At 38.1% G+C, this 24,827-nt stretch overlaps 1 protein-coding gene across 1 annotated transcript; it reads right to left on the bottom strand.

The window, feature by feature from the left end:
* Positions 1-3,560: 3,560 nt before the first annotated feature.
* Positions 3,561-13,139, bottom strand: pigq (phosphatidylinositol glycan anchor biosynthesis, class Q). Its single transcript, XM_073833228.1, has 11 exons — positions 12,904-13,139; positions 11,845-12,584; positions 11,624-11,755; positions 10,245-10,365; positions 9,358-9,484; positions 9,125-9,278; positions 8,117-8,228; positions 7,958-8,038; positions 5,921-6,035; positions 5,670-5,731; positions 3,561-5,437 (listed from the first exon to the last, which is right to left on the bottom strand). Exons 2-11 carry the CDS (start codon positions 12,540-12,542, stop codon positions 5,285-5,287), a joined length of 1,755 nt encoding a protein of 584 aa, XP_073689329.1. The 5' UTR covers positions 12,543-12,584; positions 12,904-13,139; the 3' UTR covers positions 3,561-5,284.
* Between the last annotated feature and the right edge of the window lie 11,688 nt (positions 13,140-24,827).

Raw genomic sequence — 24,827 nt, 5'->3', positions numbered from 1 at the left:
ATATATATATATATATATATATATATATATATATATATATTATATAATTATAATCGAAATATAATTTATATCAAAATATGAATAGTAGTTAAATATGTATTATAAATAAACAGAAAGATAGATAGAGATAGATATTAACTATGCTAATAATTTCATATAAAGTATTTTAATATAGAGCATAATTAAAATATTTTGATTATTAAAAAATATTTATTAAAAAATAATTAATATATTTATATAAAAGTAATATAAACTAATAAATAAATAAAGTATAATATAAGTATAATTAAAATATAGTGATATATTTAACTTTATTAGATCATATATAATTTCCTCCAAACATTTTGTCCCATAAGGGTATTTATTTATATATATTTAAATTTATGTCACTATATTTAATTATTACTTATACTTTATTTATTAGTTTAAAAGTATTTATATAAAAGTAATATAAACTAATAAATAAATAAAGTATAATATAAGTATAATTAAAATATTGTGATATATTTAACTTTATTAGATAATATACAATTTACTCCAAACAATTTGTCCTCATAAGGGTATTCATTTATATATATTTAAATTTATGTCACTATATTTAATTATTACTTATACTTTATTTATTAGTTTATATTACTTTTATATAAATATTTTAATTATTCCTTCAAAAAAATTTAATCAAAATATTATATATATATATATATATATAATATTTTGATTAAATTTATATATATATATATATATATATATATATATATATATATATATATATATATATATATCATTATAATCGAAATATAATTTATATCAAAATATTCATTATGCTTTATACTAATTACTTTAAATTATTAACATTGTCTATCAATCTATCTGTATCTATTTATTTATTTCTAGTAATTCATATCATAATATTTTAATTATACTTATATTATACTTTACTATTTATTTATTATTATTTATTATATTATACTTTACTATTTATTTTACTATTTATACTATTTATTTATTTATACTTTACTATTTATTTATTTATTTATTTACTATTTATTATTATTTATATTTATGTTAATTTTGTCAAAATATTATAATTTTAATTATGTCATATAATAGTTTAATCTATCATCTGTTTATTTATAATACATATTTATTATTTATTTAAGTATTATCTAACTTTATTAGATATTACATAATTTCCTCCAAACAAATTGCCCTTATAAGTGTATTTATTTATTTAAATTTATATCACAATATTTTAATTATACTTACACTTTATTTACTTATTAGTTTATATTACTTTATATACATATTTTAATAATTCTTTAAAATATTTTAAAACAAAATATTATAATATTATATAATTATAATCAAAATATAATTTATATCACACTACTAATAGTACTTAAATAAATAATATTTATTATAAACAGATACAGATAGACAGATAAAATCATAAATAATAATCATAAATAAATAAAGTATAAGTATAATTTAAATCATATAAATGAATAGAAATAAATACATACATATAGATTTATAGACAATGGTGATAATTTAATATAAAGTATTTAATATAAAGCATAGTTAAAATAAATAAATAAAGTATAATTAAAATAGTGTGATATAAATGTATATAAATAAACACCCTTATTATAAGGACAAATTGTTTGCAGGAAATGATATAATATTATCTAATAAAGTTAGATAACACTTAATAAATACGTATTATAGATAGATAAAGAGATAGATAAATAAATAAATAATTGTTTGGAGGAAATTATATAAGATTATCTAATAAAGTTAGATAAATAAACAAACAAAAAAACATTTAGCAAGACATTAATAAGAAAAATCTTTGGGTGTGTTTTATATAAATACTTAATGCCTTTGAATATGCCTTGCCTAGGAAGGCAGCATCGGTTTTGAGACACAGCCATTCATACAGTGCACACAACACAACCCACCTGCTACTGGCTGTCTGAAATGGCTGTTCATTTGTTCTCATTGTGTATATAAAGATAGGTGATGTGTATGTTCAACAGTCTTTCTTTTAGAGTTATGTAACTGTTTAAGCTGAGGAACAGTTGTTACTAATTTATCTGTTGTTAAAAACCTTGTATTATAAGCACTCATTATGTCGTTCCAAACCTGTACGGCTTTCTTTTGTTCTGTGGAACACAACCTCAGTCACCCTTCACTTTCACTGTATGGAAAAATGTCCATGCTGTGAAAGTGAATTGTGACCGAGTAGTATTCTGCATACAAATATAAGGTAAATAAATAATGCCCTATCCATTTAAACCTATCTTTTAAAATTTTCAATGTATTGTTTTCACCTTCTGTTTCCAGTACTTCTATTACACGTTGCTGGTCTTGTGGCAGATGCAAGAGGGTTAATGTTCTGGGGACAAGCCAAAGGTCTCTCCACTTTCAGGGATCAAAAGAAGATAATCCCCCTCCCCCTGAATAGATTAAAATGCAAATTGCTGTATGAAGTCTTTGTGTCTGCCCATCGAGATTACAGCTACACGAGGGTCTCAGGGGAGACAAGGGGACATCTGGACCCTGCATCAAGTTCTACACCAGCCATTAAAAAACATAAACGCTCACCCCCAACATATACATAATAGCGCTTGTTCTCCTAGGATGAGATATGACACAGCTGTTTTGAATATAATTTTATAATTTTCATTTCACGGTCATACTTAGAGAGCTTCTAATCAGTTACTATAAACTAAAACTATACAGTGTAAAACACAAACATACTAATAATAATTTATATTATTTACTAATTTTTTGAATATATTTTCAAATGTAATTTATTCCTGTGATCAGAGATGAATTTTCAGCATAATGCACCCTTGCTAAAGAAAAATATTAATTTCTTGTAAGAAAAAATATGAGAGAGTTGGAGTTATAGGGTATTTTGCTCTTAGAAAAAACGTGAAGGTGAATCCCCAGCTCAGATGTTTTTCATGTATTTTCTATTTTCATTGGATAGTCGTAAGCCTGTCATTGCTATGTTGTGTTCTCAGTCCAGTTTGAGCACATTCTTCACAGGTTGTTCTCCTAAACAGAAAATGCAAGACTAGTTATACTGGCATGTTTCTGAAAATTGGTCTGAAAGGAAAGGAAAGGAAAGGAAAGGGGGTGAGTGAGGCCAAGTATGGTGACCCATACAAGGAATTTGTGCTCTGCATTTAACCCATCCAAGTGCACACACACAGTAGTGAACACACACACACACACCGTGAACACACACCCGGAGCAGTGGGCAGCCATTGCTGCGGCGCCCGGGGAGCAGTTGGGGGATCGGTGCCTTGCTCAAGGGACTCACCTCAGCCGTGGTATTGAGGGTGGAGAGAGTGCTGTACATTCACTCCCCCTACCTACAATCCCTGCCGGACCTGAGACTCGAACCTGCAACCTTTGGGTTACAAGTCCGAATCTCTAACCATTAGGCCACGGCTGCCCCAAACTGAAACTGAACTGAAAATAGCAACTGTTTATAGTCCAAACATGAATCAGAAGTATGATCTACGATGCACAAGGATACTGTCATGTTTAGAAAGGTATTAAATAAACTTTATTGAGGTCAATTTAAGGTTTGAAAATTAACAGCACAAATGCATATTTTGATCATGATCATCTGCGTATAAAAATCTTGATTTTGTTAAATCATTTATATTAATAATAATAGCTACAAAACAACGATTTGGCAACACTGACAAAACAAGTGCATAATGTACACAAATCTGTATTAAATTCAACATTCAGAGGCAGTTCACAATAGTCAGCTAGATTAGACTCATAAATGTCTTTTATGAGAGATTTTATACCAGTCATTACCTTTACACTACTAGTCAAAAGTTTTTGAACAGTAAGATTGTTAATGCTTTTCAAAGAAGTCTCTTCTGCTCACTAAGCCTGCATTTATTTGATCCAAAGTACAGCAAAAACAGTAATATTGTGAAATATTCTTACTATTTAAAATAGCTGTTTTCTATTTGAATATATTTTAAAATGTAATTTATTCCTGTGTTCAAAGCAAAATTTTCAGCATCATTACTCCAGTCTTCAGTGTCACATGATCCCTTAGAAGTACTTTTTTAAGGACTGTTTGATGAATAGAAAGATCAGCATTCATCTGAATAAAAAAGCTTTTGTAACTATACACTATAACATTCAAAACCTTGGAGTCAGTATACTAATCTAATACTTTTGGGAAAAGATATTATAGAAATTAATACTTTTATTTAGCAAGGATGCCTTAAATTGGCTAAAAGTGATGATAAAGACATTTACAATATTACAAAAGATTTTTATTTCAGATAAATGCTGTTCTTCTGAAAATATTCTACTCAGCTGTTTTTAACATAATTATAATAATAAATGTTTTTGAGCAGGAAATCAGAATATTAGAATGATTTCTGATGGAATTTGTGACTGGAGTAATGATGCTAAAAATTCAGCTTTCAGAAATCACAAGAATAAATTGCATTTTAAAATATATTCAAATAGAAAAGTTATTTTAAATAGTAAAAATATTTCAAAATTGTACTGTACTTTGGATCAAATAAATGGAGGCTTGGTGAGCAGAAGAGACTTCTTTAAAAAAAAAGCATTAAAAATCTTACTGTTCAAAAACTTTTGACTGGTAGAGTACATCAGTAAATCACAACAGACAGCAAAGAAACCGACAAGACGTCAACATGTCACTTCCAGTTCAAATGATCTTCATTAAATTTTGGTTGTGATGGAGCAACAAGTTTTAACTGATATAACATAATTAATACTTGTTTAATGGTACATCTTCAGTGTTATAAAAAGTAGAAGTAGTTTTAAAATAAATACAAAAAATAATCACAGTTTCAAAGTTTCTGATCGATGTTTGGAAAAGGAAAGATTGTGATTTAAATCTATATCTACTTCTGTTAAAAAGCTAATTAGACTATCTTGAAAAGTCAGTGGAGTCGGACCAATAGAGACCCCTTTCCCAGTGTAAAGGTCATTGCACACAGAGTCGGAAATTTTCATATGCGTTTTTCAGGTTTTTTTTTTCATATTTGTCATCCTTTCCTATTAAAATGCTTGCTACGGATGCGAAAACGCAGAAAATCAAACCTGATCCGAACTTTTATGACAGACGAAAGTTTCAGAGGCAGTGTGCAAACGTGATTGACACAACATGAGGTCGTATTTATTTTTTTAACGTGTGAAAATTTTGGACTCAGTGTGCAAGGACCTTAAATGTGTCTGGCTGCTTTGGTTCTACCGGGTCCCAAAGTTAGTCTGTCTTGGTAGTCTTTTGTTTCCAGGGGTAGATGAGTTCTCCGACAAACAGCTTCTTGCACAACGCAGCCCAGGAATCCTTAGGGTAACAGCTGTAAGTGGGCGTCCGGTAGGATTGCAGCACAGAGCTGCACTTCAATGGGTTGATCTGAAGGTAGAGAAAATATATTTTTCATTAATGTTTGCTCATCTGGTATATGATTCATTATCAAACCTTAGAGACAAGTAAAGAATGTCCAATGTTTGCACTGCACAGTGAGGCAAACAAAGCTATTTAATAACCCTCATATCCTTCCCACAAAATCAACAGGTCAAACCCAAACCACAAATGAAACCCAAGCATAAATAAACTACAGCTGTTTTAGCAACAATCAACCTACCTCCATCGTCAGGTGAAGAGGAGTTTCTGGCTCCTGACAAAGCACATTGAATTTAACGCCCTCTGGAATACAAAGAGATTCATAAAGTGCTTATCAGTTATATAAACACATAATTAAGCAGGCGGTTTTCACTAAAGGTCAGTACAAGAGCTGGAAATACATTCATAAATTCACTTCTATCATCAAGCGTTACGTAAGCTAAGAAAGTTACAAAATTTATGACTTTTGCTTATTGATACAGCATGGCTCACCTGCAAGTCTGTATGGCCTGCAGATACGCAGGCCGATGGCAAACAGGGGGAAGGAGTTGATGAAGTCGACACTAAGGTGAATCACTCCCTGAAACAGCACCACCACCAGCCGCAGCTAGAAACAGAGAAACAAATTGCTTATGTTATCAATATCTGCAAAATAATGTACTATGGTTTCCACAATAGTATTATAGGAGTAGCTCACTTCCAGAACAAAAATGCACAGATAATGTACTCACCCCCTTGTCATCCAAGATGTTCATGTCTTTCTTTCTTCAGTCATAAAAAAATTATTCTTGTTTATGACAGTTAGGGTATGCGAAAAAAAATTCCATCTCATTTTCTCCTCCAACTTCAAAATTACCCTACATCGCTGTTTTACCTTTTTTCGTGAAGGATGTTTGATCTCTTTAAACGTTCACTTTGTAAACACTTGGTCGGTACTTCTGCAGGGATGTAGGACGATTTTGAAGTTGGAGGAAAAAATGAGATGGGAGTTTTTCCGACATACCCTAACTGTATTGACCCGGAATACACATAGGTCATGAGGAGCTAGACAAGATGAGCATTTGTGGTTTAAAATGATATATATTGTCTTTTTTTTAAATATATATATATATATATAAAATAACCGATGGTTTTGCTAGATAAGATCCTTCTTCCTTGGCTGGGAACAGCCTTTTAAAGCTGCATTTTGGAAATTTAAACTTGGGGGCACCATAGAAGTCCACTATATGGAGAGAAATCCTGAAATGTTTTTCTCAAAAAAGCATAATTTATGACTGAAGAAAGAAATACATGAACTTCTTGGGTGACAACAGGCTAAGTACATTACCTGTACTTTTTTGTTTTGGAAGTGAACTACTCCTTTAAGCAGCACAACTCTTTTCAACATTAATAATAAGAAACATTTTTTGAGCAGCAGATCAGTATATTAGAATGATTTCTGTTGGATCATGTGACACTGAAGACTGTAATGATGCTAAAAATTCAGCTTTGCCATCACAGGAATATATTACATGGAGAAATGTATTACAATAGAAAACAGATATTTTAAATTGTAATAATATTTTTCAATATTTGTGTTTTTACTACATACTTACTTTGATCCTATAAATGCAGTGTTGATGAGTACAAAAAAACTTTCAAAACCACTGAAGGGATAGTTCACGCAAAATTACTCACCCTCATGTCGTTCCAAAACGGTAAGACCTGCGTTTATCTTCAGAACTCAAATTAAGATATTTTTGATGAAATCCGAGAGATTTCTGACCCTGCATCGACAACGCAACTGACATGTTCAAGGCCCAGAAAGGTAGTAAGAACATTTTTAAAATAGTCCATGTGACATCAGTGATTCAACCATATTGTTATGAAGCTACGAAAAGACTTTTTCTGTGCAAAGAAAACAACAAATTCAACAATTTATTTTCCGTGTCAGTCTTCAATGTGTGTTTAGGAGAGTACCACGACACATTTGTGTGGTGCTGCTGACGCAGGAGCCAGCGCTTTGACATATTGTTAAATAAAGTTGTTACTTTTGTTTTCTTTGCACACAAAAAGTATTCTTGTAGCTTCATAAAATTACGGTTGAACCACTGATGTCACATGGACTATTTTACAATGTCCTTACTAACTTGCTAGGTCTTGAATTTGTCAGTTGTGTTGCCGTCTATGCAGGGTCAGAAAGCTCTCGGATTTCATCAAAAATATCTTAATTTCTGAAGATGAATTAAGGTCTTACAGGATTGGAACAACATGAGGGTGAGTAATTGATGACAGAATTTTCACTTTAAAAAAAAAATCATACAGTTCCTAAACATTCGAACAGTAGTATATAGGCCATTGCAAGCAGAAAAATCATTAAGAGTCACAAGCTAAAATGTGATAATTACCGTATAATGACTACAGAATGACTACATTCACAATGGCCCAAAAAACAATTATAATATAGTGACAAAGCAACGCAGCTGCGTTCTGGACTGACATAACATTTTAAAAAAATGTAAGATGTGAAAAGTGTGAAATTAGACTCACCAAGGTAAAGACGAGGTAATACAGGGCAGTGGTGGGAAGCAGGAACAGCAGAATCGTAAAGAGCAACGTGCCAATGAACAACTGCAAAGAAGACAGAGCAGCGTCAGCCGTGTTATGTAGGGATGTGCTGAATAGACAGCAGTTGTGCAGGAGATGTACCTGGTCCAGGTCGTATGAGCACGAGTCAACCCTTTGCCTCAATACATTCCATTTCTTCCCCCTGAAGAGTCGCCACAGGGAGGAGAGACCGTAGATCTTCAGACAGTAGAGTCTGACAACAGATAAGAAACAAAGAAATTGTGCTTCAATTTTCAGAAAAGATAAAAAGCTCTGGAATGTTGCGTCAATGGTAATATGAAAATAAAAGACACAAGACTGTAAATACAAACAGCAAGTAACTGCCCAGACAGATCTGAGATAGAAGCTTAAAGAGATAGTACACCTAAAAATCCTGTCATGGTTTACGTGGTTACTTGAATGTCTTTTCAAACCTGTGTAACTTTCTTTCTAGAATGGAACATAAAATTCACTTTTATTTCATACAATGAAAGAAAATGGTGACCTTGATGGTACATGGTTCTTATCCACTTGTATAATACGTCAAACAGCAGCTTGGACATTTTGTGAAGACAGAAAGTCATACAGACCCTGGACTACAAAACAAGTCATAATTTATCTGAATAAATAAGCTGAATAAATGAGCTTTCCATTGATGTGTGGTTTGTTAGGACAGGACAATATTTGGCCAAGATACAGCTATTTAGAAATCTGGAATCTGAGGGTGCAGGAAAATCTAAATATTGAGAAAATCACGTTTAAAGTTGTCCAGTGTTCTTAGCAATGCATATTACTAATCCAAAATTAAGTTTGGATATATTTATGGTTGGAGATTTACAAAATATCTTCATGAAACATGATCTACTTAATATCCTAATGATTTTTGCCATAAAGGAAACATTGATCATTTTGACCCACACAGTGTATTTTTGGCTATTGCTACAAGTACATCCTTGCTACTCAAGACTGGTTTTGTGGTCCAGGGTCACATATAAATTTTCTTTTCTGGGTGAACTATCCCTTTAAGAGGTGCAAATAAAAAAGGCTGACACTGCCCTCTACAGGACGTGCAGAAGCATGACAGTAACTAATAACAAAACCAAACCTCACCTTGCCCCATACACATAAAAACAGTAGATGTGGAAAGTGAGGAGGGCCACAATGTCGGACAATACGGAAAGCGCAAAGGTCAATCCCAGGCAGGCTGAAAGTCCAACATACCACAGGATCCTCTCAATAAAGGGAGACATCAGGTGGATGTAACCTGCAGATACAATCACAAGACGTGACTCATTGACAAGCTTGAAATACCATGAGAATGCTTGTTCTGAAGATGTACTTACTGATCCACAGATGAATGTGGTAGAGAAAGAATCTCCCCAACACCTGGTCAAGTGCTTTGTTCATCTTCAGTCCAGCAGGAGCTCCCATCAGCCATTCTAACAGCTCCTGGAGATCTTTAGCCACACGCTGTGACAAAATTCAAGATTTTCAGTAAGAAAACTTCTCTGTCTACACATCGATATCTTCAAAGCAGAAGTAAGCCTATGGCCGAGACTTCTGGTTCATTATCAGCAACAGGGAAATAGCGAGAACAACAACGTGCAGTAAATGGTAAAAATGTTTGCACTACAAACCAGTGTATTCAGAATTACAATAATTCATTAAAATAATATGGTAAGACACACCAATTTGAAATAACAAGCAGCAAAATTAGCTGAAAATTGCTGGACGCAGATGAAAACACAAGTCAGACCCATAAAATTTATGGTGGTTTGGGGTTAGTAAGATTTTTATTTTTAAAGAATTTTTTTATTCAGCAAGGATGCATTAAAATGATCAAAATTGACAGTAAAGACATTAAAATAAAGGATTCAGTTTCAAATAAATGCAGTGCTTTTTAACTTTCTTTTCATCAAAGAATCCTGAATAAATGTATAATGCTTTCAATAAACATTATGCAGCACAGCTGTTTTCAACACTGATAAGAATAATAATAATAAACCAATAATAAACAATGCATTTTCCCAAGAACAAAATCAGCATATTAAAATGATTTTAACAATACATTAAAATTAAAAAATGTTATTTTAAATAGTAAAAATTCACTGTATTTTCTATCAAATAAATGCAGCTTTGTTGAGCATAGTAGACTTTCCAAAACACTAACAAAAAATCTTACCAATCCCAAACTTTTCCACAAATGTGATAAAATATCCATCATACTTACATCAGCCATGGGTACCAAAGTATCTGCTAATTTGCTGATGCGATTCTCCCTATAAAGCCATGAGATAAGCAGCAAACCAAGGGCTATGTCCACAAGAAAAGACACAAAAATGTTTGCCTTTCTGCAGACGGAGAAAAAAGAAGGGTATAAGAATATTTTAGAATAAGTATGTTTTTAATTTCTGAATTAGGATTCATTTTGGTATTTTTTGGAACATAAGCCAAAAATGTAGAAGTAAACCCTTCTGATTCACTGTTTTATGACAAGGCAAGGTTAGTGACTCCCCCAAAAACATAATGATATTTGATAATTAATAACTCATTCTTTTTTTCTTTTAAACGTATTACCATTTAAAATATACGTAAAAGATTTCGGGGATGATGTGGACACTCAAAAGTATTTAAGTTGTAAGGAAAACATGGTTTTTACTTAATGATACATCACAACAGTCATTAAATGGAAACTTTTCACAAAATCAGTATAACATTTTTCTAAAACATATGAAACCAACAACGTTCAAAAGTTTGGGATCAGTAAGATTTTTTTTTTTTTTAAGTGAAGTCTCTTTTGCTCATCAAGGCTGTATTTATTTAAAAATACAGAAAAAAACAGTAATATTCTGAAATATTATTGCAATTTCTAATATTGGTTTCCAATTTTAATATTTTTTAAAATATCATTTATTTCTGTGACGCTGCAATGAATTTTCATCAGCCATTACCTCAGTCTTCAGTGTCACACGATCCTGCAGAAATCAATCCAATATGCTGGTTTACTATCAATGTTGCTGCCTAATATTTTTTTTTTAACCTTTGATACTTAATTTACTGACCCTAAACTTTTCAATAGTAGTGTACACTGTAACACAAAATTTCTATTTCGAATAAACACTGTTCTTTTTAACATTTATATTTATCAAAAAATCATCGAAAGAAATATCACAGGTCCCAAAAAATTGTAAGCAGCACAACTGTTTCAAACATTGATAACAAATCAGCATATTAAAATGATTTCTGAAGGATCATGTGACACTGAAGACTGGAGTAATGATGCTGAAAATTCAGCTTTGCTTCACAGAAATAAATTATATATTTAAAGTACAGTATATTAAAATAGAAAACTGTTTAATTTGTTTAAGCTGCAATAATATGTCACAAAATTATGTTTTTCTATATTTTTGATCAAATAGATAAAGCCTTGATTAGAATAAGAAACTTCTTTAAAAAATGTAAAAAAAATCTTGCTGATCCCAAACTTTTGAATGGCAGTGTAAATACAAAAAGTACATTTCTAATTAGTTGGCACATGTATTTTAAACTCAAATTTTTCCTTTTTGTTATCGATAATGCTCTTGTACACCGTTGACACAAGTACCATACCTCATGAATTCCTGGTGTGTGGCAGCTTTTTTAGGAGAGAAAACAGTCTTGAAATGAACTGCCCTGTACCCCGACTGAACACAGGTGGACAGCTTGCTTGAGATGAACAGCACTGGATGCAAATGTAAAATCCTGCAAAATAGCAAAAACCTTTGTATAAGAATTCCCATCATCACTCTTCAGTACCAACAACAGGTTCAAGCTAAGACACATTAACTCACCTAAAGCTGCACAACCATTGCCACAGAGACAGCAGCCACGTTAGAAAGATGCAGACCGGAACCGACGCTTGTTTTAAAAGCTCTGCAATAATACTCGCCTCCCTGCCTTCAGACTGCCAATGGGTGAGTTTAAGTGGCCCATCATCATATTTGTCAAGAAAAAAGAGAGGCTGACTTTGAGCAACTGTCTGAAAGACCAAGCGCAGCTCTGAGGGCTCAATAGCAGACTTCTGGCTGACATCCTTCACCGGGTGAAGCTGAGACAGCATAACCTTTCTCTGGTCGTAGTGAATGAGGATGATCTTATCTCCCTTGCCTTTTTCATCGCCGTTCTTCTGCTCCTGGTCCTGTAGAAGCTTCCCATTGTTTTGGACCACCTGACAAGTAAAGCCTCTTTTGCCAATCTCACGGCTCAACTGCAGCCAACATTTCTGAGGAAAGATGGTACTCAGGTCTTTTAGGAAGCTTTCCATTCCTTCTTGGCCTTCTTTGGGCATACTCCAGGAACCCAAGACGGTCAGATCAACCTGAGTCTGGCTTTGCAGCTCACTTAAGTACTTCTTCACCTGACCCGGTATGAAAGGGTAGTGAATGACAGCCAGTACCACAGCAGAATTGTGACCTGGGATCCAGCGCCCAACCAGCAGGCCGCTGTCGGCAGTGTTACAGCACTGGGGGAAGAAGATCTTCAGCACCATGATGCTGTGCTATAAAGTCCGGCAACAGTGAAAGACAGATTCCTGTGTGGGCAAACACATTATTAAAAATCTGCAAACAAGAATACATGCATTTTAATGTGCATATAGTACCTATAATGTAGTTTTGCGCTGTTAAGGCAAGACCAAACATGCAGTTTGTTTAAAAGCATCCACAGATCTAACGTTAGCGAGAACAGTTCTGTTGTACTCATGCCCTTCAAACATGAATTTGGGTCGTTTCTATGGAAACCACTAGCCCCAGGCAAAACACGTATCGATTTAATTCGCAATCTTACCGAGATCAAATGCAGAGACTTGTTACAATATGTTGTAATTAGTAGTTAAATACTCAAGAAGTTACCTTGTGGAATTTAAAGGGCAATGACTTCTGAGACGTTGCTCTTATCTTGTAACCGACAACGAGCAAGTTAAGTCTATGTACGATAACCAATGCTGGCATGCTCCCAAAAAAATTAAATAAAAATGTTTACACAAAATCACAGGAAAATAGCCTCCGAGAAAGTAGTCCAGTGGTGAATCTTGCTAAACTAACTGAAAACCGGTTTATCATAGGATTAGACCCATAACGTTCGTATTGTTGACAGTCCGTCATTGAAATTCCGTCGGGTGAACTCAAGGGATTTCTATTTTCAGTTCCGACGCAAAATAATACAAGTAGCGTTATATATACATACACCTACGTGTCAAACGTTTTTGAACAGTACGACTTTTTATGTTTTTAAAAAAGTCTCTTTTCTGTTCACCAAGCCTGGATTTATTTGATCCAAAGTACAGCATAAAACTTTCAAAGCTTAATTTTTAGCATCATTGCCCCAGTCACATTATCTTTCAGAAATCATTCTATTATTCTGATTTGCTGCTCAAAAACATTTATTATTGTTATTATTAGGTTGAACACAGCTGGTTTCTTTGATGAATAGAAAGTTAAGATGAACAGCATTTGTCTAAAATAGAAATATTTTGTAACATTACAAATGTTTATCACCACTTTTGACAAATTTAAAGCACCCTTGCTTAATAAAAGTATTAATTTCTACAATTTCTTTAAAAAAATTAAACTGACTTCAAGTTTTTGAGTGGTATAGTGTATAATGTTACAAAAGCTTTTTATTTCAGATATGAAAATGTACTCAGCTGTTTTAAACATTGATAATAATAATAATACTAAATGTTTCTTGTACAGCAAAATAGCATATTAGAATGATTTCTAAGGATAATGTGACACTAAAGACTGGAGTAATGATGCTAAAAATGTAGCTTTGATCCCAGGAATAAATCATATTTTAAAATATATTCCAATAGAAAACAGTAAAAATATTTCACAATATTACTGCTTTTGCTGGCTTGGTAAGCAGAAGAGAATTCTTTAAAAACATTAAAAATCTTTAAAGCACTTTTGACTAGTAATGTGTGTGTGTGTGTGTGTGTGTGTGTGTGTGTGTGTGTGTGTGGGCATGTTTTTGTGACATATCAGGACACAAATGTGTGTAATAACATGGGTATGACATAGGTATTACAAGGAGAGGGTGACTTATGAGGACATTGCCCATGTCCCCACTTTTCAAAAGGCTTATAAATCATACAGAATACGTTTTTTTGAGAATGTAAAGATATGCACAGTCTCCTGTGAGGGCTAGGTTTAGGTGTAGGGAAGGTGTAGGGTGATAGAAAGTACGGTTTGTACAGTATAAAAACCATTACGCCTATGGAATGTCCCCACAATTCACAAAAACAAACATGTGTGTGTGTGTGTGTGTGTGTGTGTGTGTGTGTGTGTGTGTGTGTGTGTGTGTGTGTGTGTGTGTGTGTGTGTGTGTATACACACACACACACACACACAGTATAATTTATCAATTATTTACTTAATTCATTTTCATACATTTATCAATATGACCAACTCAATTAAATCGTTAATAACAATCGCAGCATTTTAGTGGGGTCTTTTTTCCACAAACCATTGTAATTTTGTGTTGATTTGACACTCGAACATAATATCTGCTTGCTATCATCTTTGTTTTATGTAAACCTGTAAACAGACCATTAGGATCAAGCCAGTTACAAGGGTTCACCCTGCTGAAAAAAAACAGTAGAAACCATCACAGAAATTCTAATGGTTTTCACTACAAATACCATTTCAAACATTACAAACCATCAACTTTTAACCATTAAAAAGAAATGGTTTTCTATAGAGTGTTTGAGACATATTTCATTAGGATTTAGTGGTGTAAACAAGCCACCAATAGAAGGCGACCAGTTACCAACTTACAAACTTAAATACCAAATACAACCAATACAAGTCCCATTATAAACAGTTAAAACCATTACAAATTTTGTGACGATGTCTATTGTTTTTTTTCAGCAGTCCACTCAAAAAAGTCACTTTTAGCCATTATCTTCACACAGATGGAAGGAATCAGCTTCCAGAAGAGAACAGATGTACAACAACAGACTTCACATTTAAATCCAGAGTAATAACACTGTTTTAAAAACATGTTTAGCTGTGCATTTACTGAATGAGCGCTTAGTCCTACTGATACTATTATGTAGCTATAGGCTATTCTTCTCTGTTTTCCTTTTTTAAATCAATTTTGTTTGGGTTTTTTTCTTAGACATCTGTTATGATTATTTCAAAATGTTAATGTAAAGCACTTTGAAGCATTGTGTATGAAATGTGCTGTATAAATAAAATAAACTTGCCTTGTTTAAAAGCCAGAAGAGCCAGACGAACTGCCGAGCAGTGAATGTGTCTGAATGGGACTTAATCTAAATGAAACGTTAGCTATCTTAACATTCAAGACAAAAGGGCCCTCTAAAGAACCAGCCTTTCTTTCCTGATAACAGCTTCACACATGATAAGACTAGAATTTTAAGAGGCAACTGAAGAGCAAGAGCTGTGGATGAACATTTTAGTAAAAGTAGTTTGGATTAGGGTAATGTGGGACACTTTTTGCAATTTCGACTTGTGCAAGACTATCATATTTCCATATGATGCCAAAACTATACATCAAAATCTTATATCATGATGAAATCGCTCTTATTAAATTACGCTCTTAAAAATAAAGGCTCTAAAAGGGTGTTTCTGCAGTGACGCCATAGAAGAACCATTTTTGGTACCTCAAAGAACTTTTCAGTGAACAGTTCTTTAATGAACCATTTTAAAGAACATTTGAAAAACCTAAAGAACCATTTTTGACTATAAAGAACCTTTTCTGCATTTGAAAGGTTCCAAGGATGTTTAAGGTTCTTCGTGGAACCATCAATGCCAATAAAGAACTTCTATTTTTTAAAGTGTAGAAGTTTTTTTCAGATATTGTATTTAAATGGCACATATATTAGCACTCCTTGTGAATTTGTGGATTTTCTAGCATTGGACAGCTCATGCTCAAATCTGGGACACTATGCTTTAGGCTACAAATAGTTCACATTCAACACTCCCAGTTAAATGCATAACCATGTTTGGTTAATTAATTATGCAGACCTTGCTGTCTTCATCAGTTTGTCTAAAAAACTAACACCCTATGTTCACATGTGGAATGTTAAATATTTAACCGGAATCGGTTACACTTTATTTTAAGGTGTCCTTGTTACAGTGTAATTATACATTTAAGTACTGAGTAATATTAATTATCCACATGTACTTACTATATGGTTAGGGTTTGGTTTAGGGTTATTTGCATAATTCTTGTAATTATGCATAATTCATTGTAATTAGAATAGTAAGTACATGTAATATGTGTAACAATGACACCTTATGATAAAGCATTAACCAGAAATCATACACTATTTAAAAGTCTACAAAAATGTCTGATTTCTGACAGCAACTATAATAATAATCTTGCAGTGAAGTGAAAAACGTCAAATTTGACTTCATAAAGATAGCAAAATATTTTTTTTTAAAAGATTTGAACTTCAGAACACGGAATGTCTTTAAAACGTTAAAAATGTCTGGAACATTTGGAACATGGAACATTTATTTTCAAAAGTGTTAAGCCAACTGTAATGTTTAAAAACACTTCATAAAATAAATCAGCAGTCCTTGCCAACACTGAACTTAGCAAGTCAAATTTTCCTCTAGTCTTCAAATTTTGAATCTGGATCTTAAAACAAATAATATAGCTGCATTATAAGCCCAAAATGTTTACAATAAAGTTAGAAAATATTCAAACATTTTACAAAACTATTGCAAAATTTGATGTAGAAATACAATTTAAAACATTGTTTTATTTAAAACAGATTTATATTCTTATATTCATTTCTAAATGTCACTGAACTTTGTGTTAACTTCACAAAAGTTTGATGATTTTCTTGGCCACATTTATTACATAATTTCCAGTAATTAATTATTTCAAGTGATTTCCATAACTTTACACCCCTGCTTGAATTTACCACCTATCATGTTCACTTTAATATTGTAAAAGAAGAGATAAACACACTTAAGCTTAGGTGTCCCACATCACCCTAATCCACCCTACCTTTAATTATAATAAATTATACCTTTAATTATAATTACCCTTAGTCACATGCATATGTAAATTGGCTTTTTTTTTTTTTTTTTTTTTTACCTTTTATTTATCTACACATAGGTATGCAGTTTACTCATAAATAAATCATTTAACTTCATATAATGCCATATGCACTGATAAGTTTAATGATCTTTAACAAATGAAAAAAGCAGTTTTTTTTAAATTCAGATTTATGACGGTGCAAAAAAAATCGCCTTTATAGTTGTCCAAATAAAGTTCTTAGCAATGCATATTACTAATCAAAAATTAAGTTTTAATATATTTACGGTGGGAAAATTACAAAATATCTTCATGGAACATGATCTACTTAATATCCTAATGGTTTTGGCATAAAATAAAAATGAATAATTTTGATCCATGCAATGTATTTTTTCTATTGCTAAAAATATAGCGTACCCATGCTACTTAAGATTGGTTTTGCGGTCCAGGGTCACATTTGTCTTCTCTCAATGAACTGAAATTATGTGTAACTGACAGCTGGATATATGGCTTCCAGAAGATGGCGCTGGAGTTGCAATAATATCATCTGACATTGATGAAGGCATGATAATGCATGAAATATTCAGCTTCAAAGAATGTTGAAATGGAATTTAAAATGGAATAACAGGAAGAGTTTACTCACCTGCAATTAAAAGGAAATTCAATATAAGGACACAAAAGCTTTCAGACAAAACAAACATAATCACATCATTAGTCACTAACTGCCTGTCAAGGCACACACTTATGTGAAGGAGAAAAGGAATTACAGGAAGCATGTTTCTTTAGTTCCTATAGATCAAACGTTTAGACATTCTTGTTTAAACTAAGTTCAGTACAGTAGAGGGTTTGCACACTTACGTCACGATTTGGTCAGTTACCCGGATGCGAGGCCATCCCAGCTAACAAAAATAGTTCCCCAGAACGTCCCCTAAATGGCCTCAGCGTGTAGGGTCCCCTTTACGTCTAGCGGACGTCCGCGAAGACCTCCTCCTCCGGACGTTCACAGGACGTGCAGCGGCCTTTCGGGACGTTTAGGGGACTTTCACTTTTAAGTTCTCTGGATGTCAATTTATTTTACTTTTAGGCTAATCAAAGACAACAGACACGTTGTATAGAGCAAAATACGTTTATTTTAATTGAACATTTGTAAAGTTGCAGTGCTCTTTCCGTGTGTGAGTGTGGTTGCCAGCCGTTATCTTCTATCCTAAAACAACAAAATGAAGACATACAGTAGTGTTACGATTTTAGGTCTAGGACTATTGTTTGTCCATTGAAAAAGAATTTGTATAGACTGTTGAGAATTTGAATATAGACCAGGCGGTCCGTAATTTAGTGTAAGGTTATATGAAGATATCCGTCCCAAATGGGCTTTTTGCCGCAATGGCGTCTCTCTGTGTGTATTTTTACCACATGAAAATTAAATACGTTCAGTTTCTGTAAATATTATGTACATTTAATCATTTCACCTTTACATGCTAAGCTAGCTTCGAAAGTGTTCACATATGCTAACGGTCAGCAGCATACACGACCGACAACTTCAGCAAACATTTTCAAATGTGAACTTTTTAGCATTACGAGATACACATTGGTACGGTAGCTAATGTCTATAAATATAAAAGTATAAATACCTTTTCGACCGATGGAAGCGAAAACAAAAATCCAAGAAACAACTTACATGACCGTTAACTGTCACTAAACAGCTGAGCGTTGCCATGGATACATGCGCGTACCCTAAAAGTGACGTCACTCGATCACCCACTCATTTGATCTACACTTGCTTGTAGCCTATCTCCCAATGTGGCTATATTGTATTACACTTTTTTGTCTGTATGTGGTATAGCAGAAATATGCAAAAATATTTTCCTAAATAACTTTTCTTATTGGCTTACCTTATTTTCCACTTTATTTTCCATTCTTCATGTTTTCTTGGCTGCATTCAACACTCTATAACACACTTTTAGAGCAACCTAATTGTAGCCTATGTTCAATTATATTATTGAAAGGTATCATATTTTTGATGTTATCACAGCCTAACTGCTAAAAACGGTAACACTTTACAATAAGGTTCATTAGTTAAACATTAGTTAATGTATTAACTAACGTGAACTAACCATGAGCAATACATTTGTTACTGTATTTACTAATCTTTATTAACCTTAGTTAACGGAAATACAGTTGTTCATTGTTTGTTCATGTAAGTTCACACTGCATTAACTAATGTTAACAAAATTTTAACAATGCATTAGTAAATGTTGAAATTAACATTAAAGGCTGTATCAGCGATTTCTAGCCTAAAAATAAAGTGTCAAATTCAGCTGACCTTTTTTCACGATCCGCTCGCTGCCTGCCCCATAAATTGTCTGTGAAAAAACCGCGTCTCTCTGGTCAGCCTAGGGTCCGAGATATGCCAAAAAAACAATCGGCACTACCAACCTTTACACAGAAAAACAAACATTGTTCCAACCAATCAGCGTCAGGGGTTTGGTGTTGTGGACTTTCGCTCCGCCTCCCTCACATCCCTGCACCAGTAGGAAAGTCCACAACACCAAACCCCTGACGCTGATTGGTTGGAACAATGTTTGTTTATGTGTGGAAAGTTTGGTAGTGCCGATTGTTTTTTTGGCATATCTCGGACCGTAGGCTGACCACAGAGACGCGGTTTTTTCACAGACAATTTATGGGGCAGGCAACGAGCGGATCGTGAAGAAAGATCAGCTGAAATTGACACTTTGTTTTTCAGCCTAGAAATCGCTGATACAACCTTTAACAAACATTAATGAATGCTGAATAAGTGCAGTTCATTATTAGTTCATGTTAACTAATGTGGTTAACTAATGTTAACTAATGAACCTTATTGTAAAGTGTTACCCTAAAAACAGACTCATGATTTGATGGCATCTTTAATTACAGAAGTCATTCCTATTTTCTTTTTCCAGAAATGAAAGTTATTAAATTTTAATATTAACTTCATCATACAATTAATTCAAATCTATTACATGTACAATTTAGTCATTTAGCAGATGCTTTTATCCAAAGCGACTTACAAATGAGGACAATGGAAGCAATCAAATCAACAAAAGAGCAATGATGTTGAAGTGATATGACAAGTCTCAGTTAGCCTAATGCAGTATATGTGGTAATGTTTTTTTTTTTGCTAATTATATAATAAATAGAAAACAGATAGAATAGAAAACGAATAGAGCAGGTTCAGAGGCCTTTTTGTTTAATATATAGCCTAATAAATAGAAAACAAATAAATAGAATGCAAAAATAGCAGCAGGAGCTGGCTCAAACTGCGGCATCGGCATCTCACAGCGGCATCTAGCAGTGGCATCGGCATCTAGCAGCGGCATCGGCATCTAGCGGCGGCATCTAGCAGCGGCATCGGCATCTCGCGGCGGCATCTAGCAGCGGCATCGGCATCTAGCAGCGGCATCGGCATCTAGCGGCGGCATCTAGCGGCGGCATCGGCATCTCGCGGCGGCATCTAGCAGCGGCATCGGCATCTAGCAGCGGCATCTAGCAGCGGCATCTAGCAGCGGCAGCGGCATCTAGCAGCGGCATCGGCATCTAGCAGCGGCATCGGCATCTAGCAGCGGCATCTGCATCTAGCAGCGGCATCTAGCAGCGGCATCTAGCAGCGGCATCTAGCAGCGGCATCTAGCAGCGGCATCAGCATCTAGCAGCGGCATCTAGCAGCGGCATCAGCATCTAGCAGCGGCATCGGCATCTAGCAGCGGCATCGGCATCTAGCAGCGGCATCTGCATCTAGCAGCGGCAGCGGCATCGGCATCTAGCAGCGGCATCTAGCAGCGGCATCGGCATCTAGCAGCGGCATCTAGCAGCGGCATCGGCATCTAGCAGCGGCATCAGCATCTAGCAGCGGCATCAGCATCTAGCAGCGGCATCTAGCAGTGGCATCTAGCAGCGGCATCTAGCAGCGGCATCTAGCAGTGGCATCGGCATCTAGCGGCGGCATCGGCATCTAGCGGCGGCATCGGCATCTAGCGGCGGCATCTAGCAGTGGCATCGGCATCTCACGGCGGCATCTAGCAGCGGCATCGGCATCTAGCAGCGGCATCTGCATCTCGCAGCGGCATCTAGCAGTGGCATTGGCATCTGGCAGCAGCATCTGCATCTAGCAGCGGCATCTGCATCTTGCAGCGGCATCAGCATCTAGCAGCGGCATCTAGCAGTGGCATCTAGCAGCGGCATCTAGCGGCGGCATCTAGCAGCGGCATCGGCATCTAGCAGCGGCATCGGCATCTAGCAGCGGCATCGGCATCTAGCAGCGGCATCGGCATCTCGCAGCGGCATCTAGTAGTGGCATCGGCATCTCGCAGCGGCATCTCGCAGCGGCATCTAGCAGTGGCATCGGCATCTAGCAGCGGCATCAGCATCTAGCAGCGGCATCAGCATCTAGCAGCGGCATCAGCATCTAGCAGCGGCATCTAGCAGTGGCATCTAGCAGCTGCATCTAGCGGCGGCATCTAGCAGCGGCATCGGCATCTAGCAGCGGCATCGGCATCTAGCAGCGGCATCGGCATCTAGCAGCGGCATCTAGTAGTGGCATCGGCATCTCGCAGCGGCATCTCGCAGCGGCATCTAGCAGTGGCATCGGCATCTCGCAGCGGCATCGGCATCTAGCAGCGGCATCTGCATCTAGCAGCGGCATCTGCATCTCGCAGCGGCATCTAGCAGTGGCATCGGCATCTCGCAGCGGCATCTGCATCTCGCAGTGGCATCTAGCAGTGGCATCGGCATCTAGCAGCGGCATCTCGCAGCGGCATCGGCATCTAGCAGCTGCATCAGCATCTTACAGCAGCATCGGCATCTCGCAGTGGCATCTAGCAGTGGCATCGGCATCTAGCAGCGGCATCTAGCAGTGGCATCGGCATCTCGCAGCGGCATCTGCATCTCGCAGTGGCATCTAGCAGCGGCATCGGCATCTAGCGGCGGCATCTAGCGGCGGCATCGGCATCTCGCGGCGGCATCTAGCAGCGGCATCGGCATCTAGCAGCGGCATCTAGCAGCGGCATCTAGCAGCGGCAGCGGCATCTAGCAGCGGCATCGGCATCTAGCAGCGGCATCGGCATCTAGCAGCGGCATCTGCATCTAGCAGCGGCATCTAGCAGCGGCATCTAGCAGCGGCATCTAGCAGCGGCATCTAGCAGCGGCATCAGCATCTAGCAGCGGCATCTAGCAGCGGCATCAGCATCTAGCAGCGGCATCGGCATCTAGCAGCGGCATCGGCATCTAGCAGCGGCATCTGCATCTAGCAGCGGCAGCGGCATCGGCATCTAGCAGCGGCATCTAGCAGCGGCATCGGCATCTAGCAGCGGCATCTAGCAGCGGCATCGGCATCTAGCAGCGGCATCAGCATCTAGCAGCGGCATCAGCATCTAGCAGCGGCATCAGCATCTAGCAGCGGCATCTAGCAGTGGCATCTAGCAGCGGCATCTAGCAGCGGCATCTAGCAGTGGCATCGGCATCTAGCGGCGGCATCGGCATCTAGCGGCGGCATCGGCATCTAGCGGCGGCATCTAGCAGTGGCATCGGCATCTCACGGCGGCATCTAGCAGCGGCATCGGCATCTAGCAGCGGCATCTGCATCTCGCAGCGGCATCTAGCAGTGGCATTGGCATCTGGCAGCAGCATCTGCATCTAGCAGCGGCATCTGCATCTTGCAGCGGCATCAGCATCTAGCAGCGGCATCTAGCAGTGGCATCTAGCAGCGGCATCTAGCGGCGGCATCTAGCAGCGGCATCGGCATCTAGCAGCGGCATCGGCATCTAGCAGCGGCATCGGCATCTAGCAGCGGCATCGGCATCTCGCAGCGGCATCTAGTAGTGGCATCGGCATCTCGCAGCGGCATCTCGCAGCGGCATCTAGCAGTGGCATCGGCATCTAGCAGCGGCATCAGCATCTAGCAGCGGCATCAGCATCTAGCAGCGGCATCAGCATCTAGCAGCGGCATCTAGCAGTGGCATCTAGCAGCGGCATCTAGCGGCGGCATCTAGCAGCGGCATCGGCATCTAGCAGCGGCATCGGCATCTAGCAGCGGCATCGGCATCTAGCAGCGGCATCTAGTAGTGGCATCGGCATCTCGCAGCGGCATCTCGCAGCGGCATCTAGCAGTGGCATCGGCATCTCGCAGCGGCATCGGCATCTAGCAGCGGCATCTGCATCTAGCAGCGGCATCTGCATCTCGCAGCGGCATCTAGCAGTGGCATCGGCATCTCGCATCAGCATCTTACAGCGGCATCGGCATCTCGCAGCGGCATCGGCATCTCGCAGCGGCATCTAGCAGTGGCATCGGCATCTCGCAGCGGCATCTAGCAGCGGCATCTAGCAGCTGCATTGGCATCTCGCAGCGGCATCGGCATCTAGCAGCTGCATCAGCATCTTACAGCAGCATCGGCATCTCGCAGCGGCATCTAGCAGTGGCATCGGCATCTCGCAGCGGCATCTGCATCTCGCAGTGGCATCTAGCAGTGACATTGGCATCTAGCAGCGGCATCTAGCAGCGGCATCTAGCAGCTGCATCGGTATCTCGCAGCGGCATCGGCATCTAGCAGCTGCATCAGCATCTTACAGCAGCATCGGCATCTCGCAGCGGCATCTAGCAGTGGCATCGGCATCTCGCAGCGGCATCTGCATCTCGCAGTGGCATCTAGCAGTGGCATCGGCATCTAGCAGCGGCATCTCGCAGCGGCATCGGCATCTCGCAGCGGCATCTCGCAGCGGCATCGGCATCTAGCAGCGGCATCTGCATCTAGCAGCGGCATCTGCATCTCGCAGCGGCATCTAGCAGTGGCATCGGCATCTCGCATCAGCATCTTACAGCGGCATCGGCATCTCGCAGCGGCATCGGCATCTCGCAGCGGCATCTAGCAGTGGCATCGGCATCTCGCAGCGGCATCTAGCAGCGGCATCTAGCAGCTGCATCGGCATCTCGCAGCGGCATCGGCATCTAGCAGCTGCATCAGCATCTTACAGCAGCATCGGCATCTCGCAGCGGCATCTAGCAGTGGCATCGGCATCTCGCAGCGGCATCTGCATCTCGCAGTGGCATCTAGCAGTGACATCGGCATCTAGCAGCGGCATCTAGCAGCGGCATCTAGCAGCTGCATCGGTATCTTGCAGCGGCATCGGCATCTAGCAGCTGCATCAGCATCTTACAGCAGCATCGGCATCTCGCAGCGGCATCTAGCAGTGGCATCGGCATCTCGCAGCGGCATCTGCATCTCGCAGTGGCATCTAGCAGTGGCATCGGCATCTAGCAGCGGCATCTCGCAGCGGCATCGGCATCTAGCAGCTGCATCAGCATCTTACAGCAGCATCGGCATCTCGCAGTGGCATCTAGCAGTGGCATCGGCATCTAGCAGCGGCATCTAGCAGTGGCATCGGCATCTCGCAGCGGCATCTGCATCTCGCAGTGGCATCTAGCAGTGGCATCGGCATCTAGCAGCGGCATCTAGCAGTGGCATCGGCATCTAGCAGCGGCATCAGCATCTTACAGCGGCATCTAGCAGCGGCATCGGCATCTTACAGCGGCATCTCGCAGCGGCACCTAGCAGTGGCATCGCCATCTACCAGCTGCATCGGCATCTTACAGCGGCAGCGGCATCTAGCAGTGGCATCGGCATCTACCAGCTGCATCAGCATCTTACAGCGGCATCGGCATCTCGCAGCGGCATCTAGCAGCGGCATCGGCATCTAGCAGCGGCATCGGCATCTAGCAGCGGCATCAGCATCTTAC

The sequence above is a fragment of the Garra rufa genome, chromosome 1 (assembly GCF_049309525.1).
Source record: "Garra rufa chromosome 1, GarRuf1.0, whole genome shotgun sequence".
NCBI classification, from domain to species: Eukaryota; Metazoa; Chordata; class Actinopteri; order Cypriniformes; family Cyprinidae; genus Garra; species Garra rufa.
This window is presented reverse-complemented; position numbering and strand designations above follow the sequence as displayed.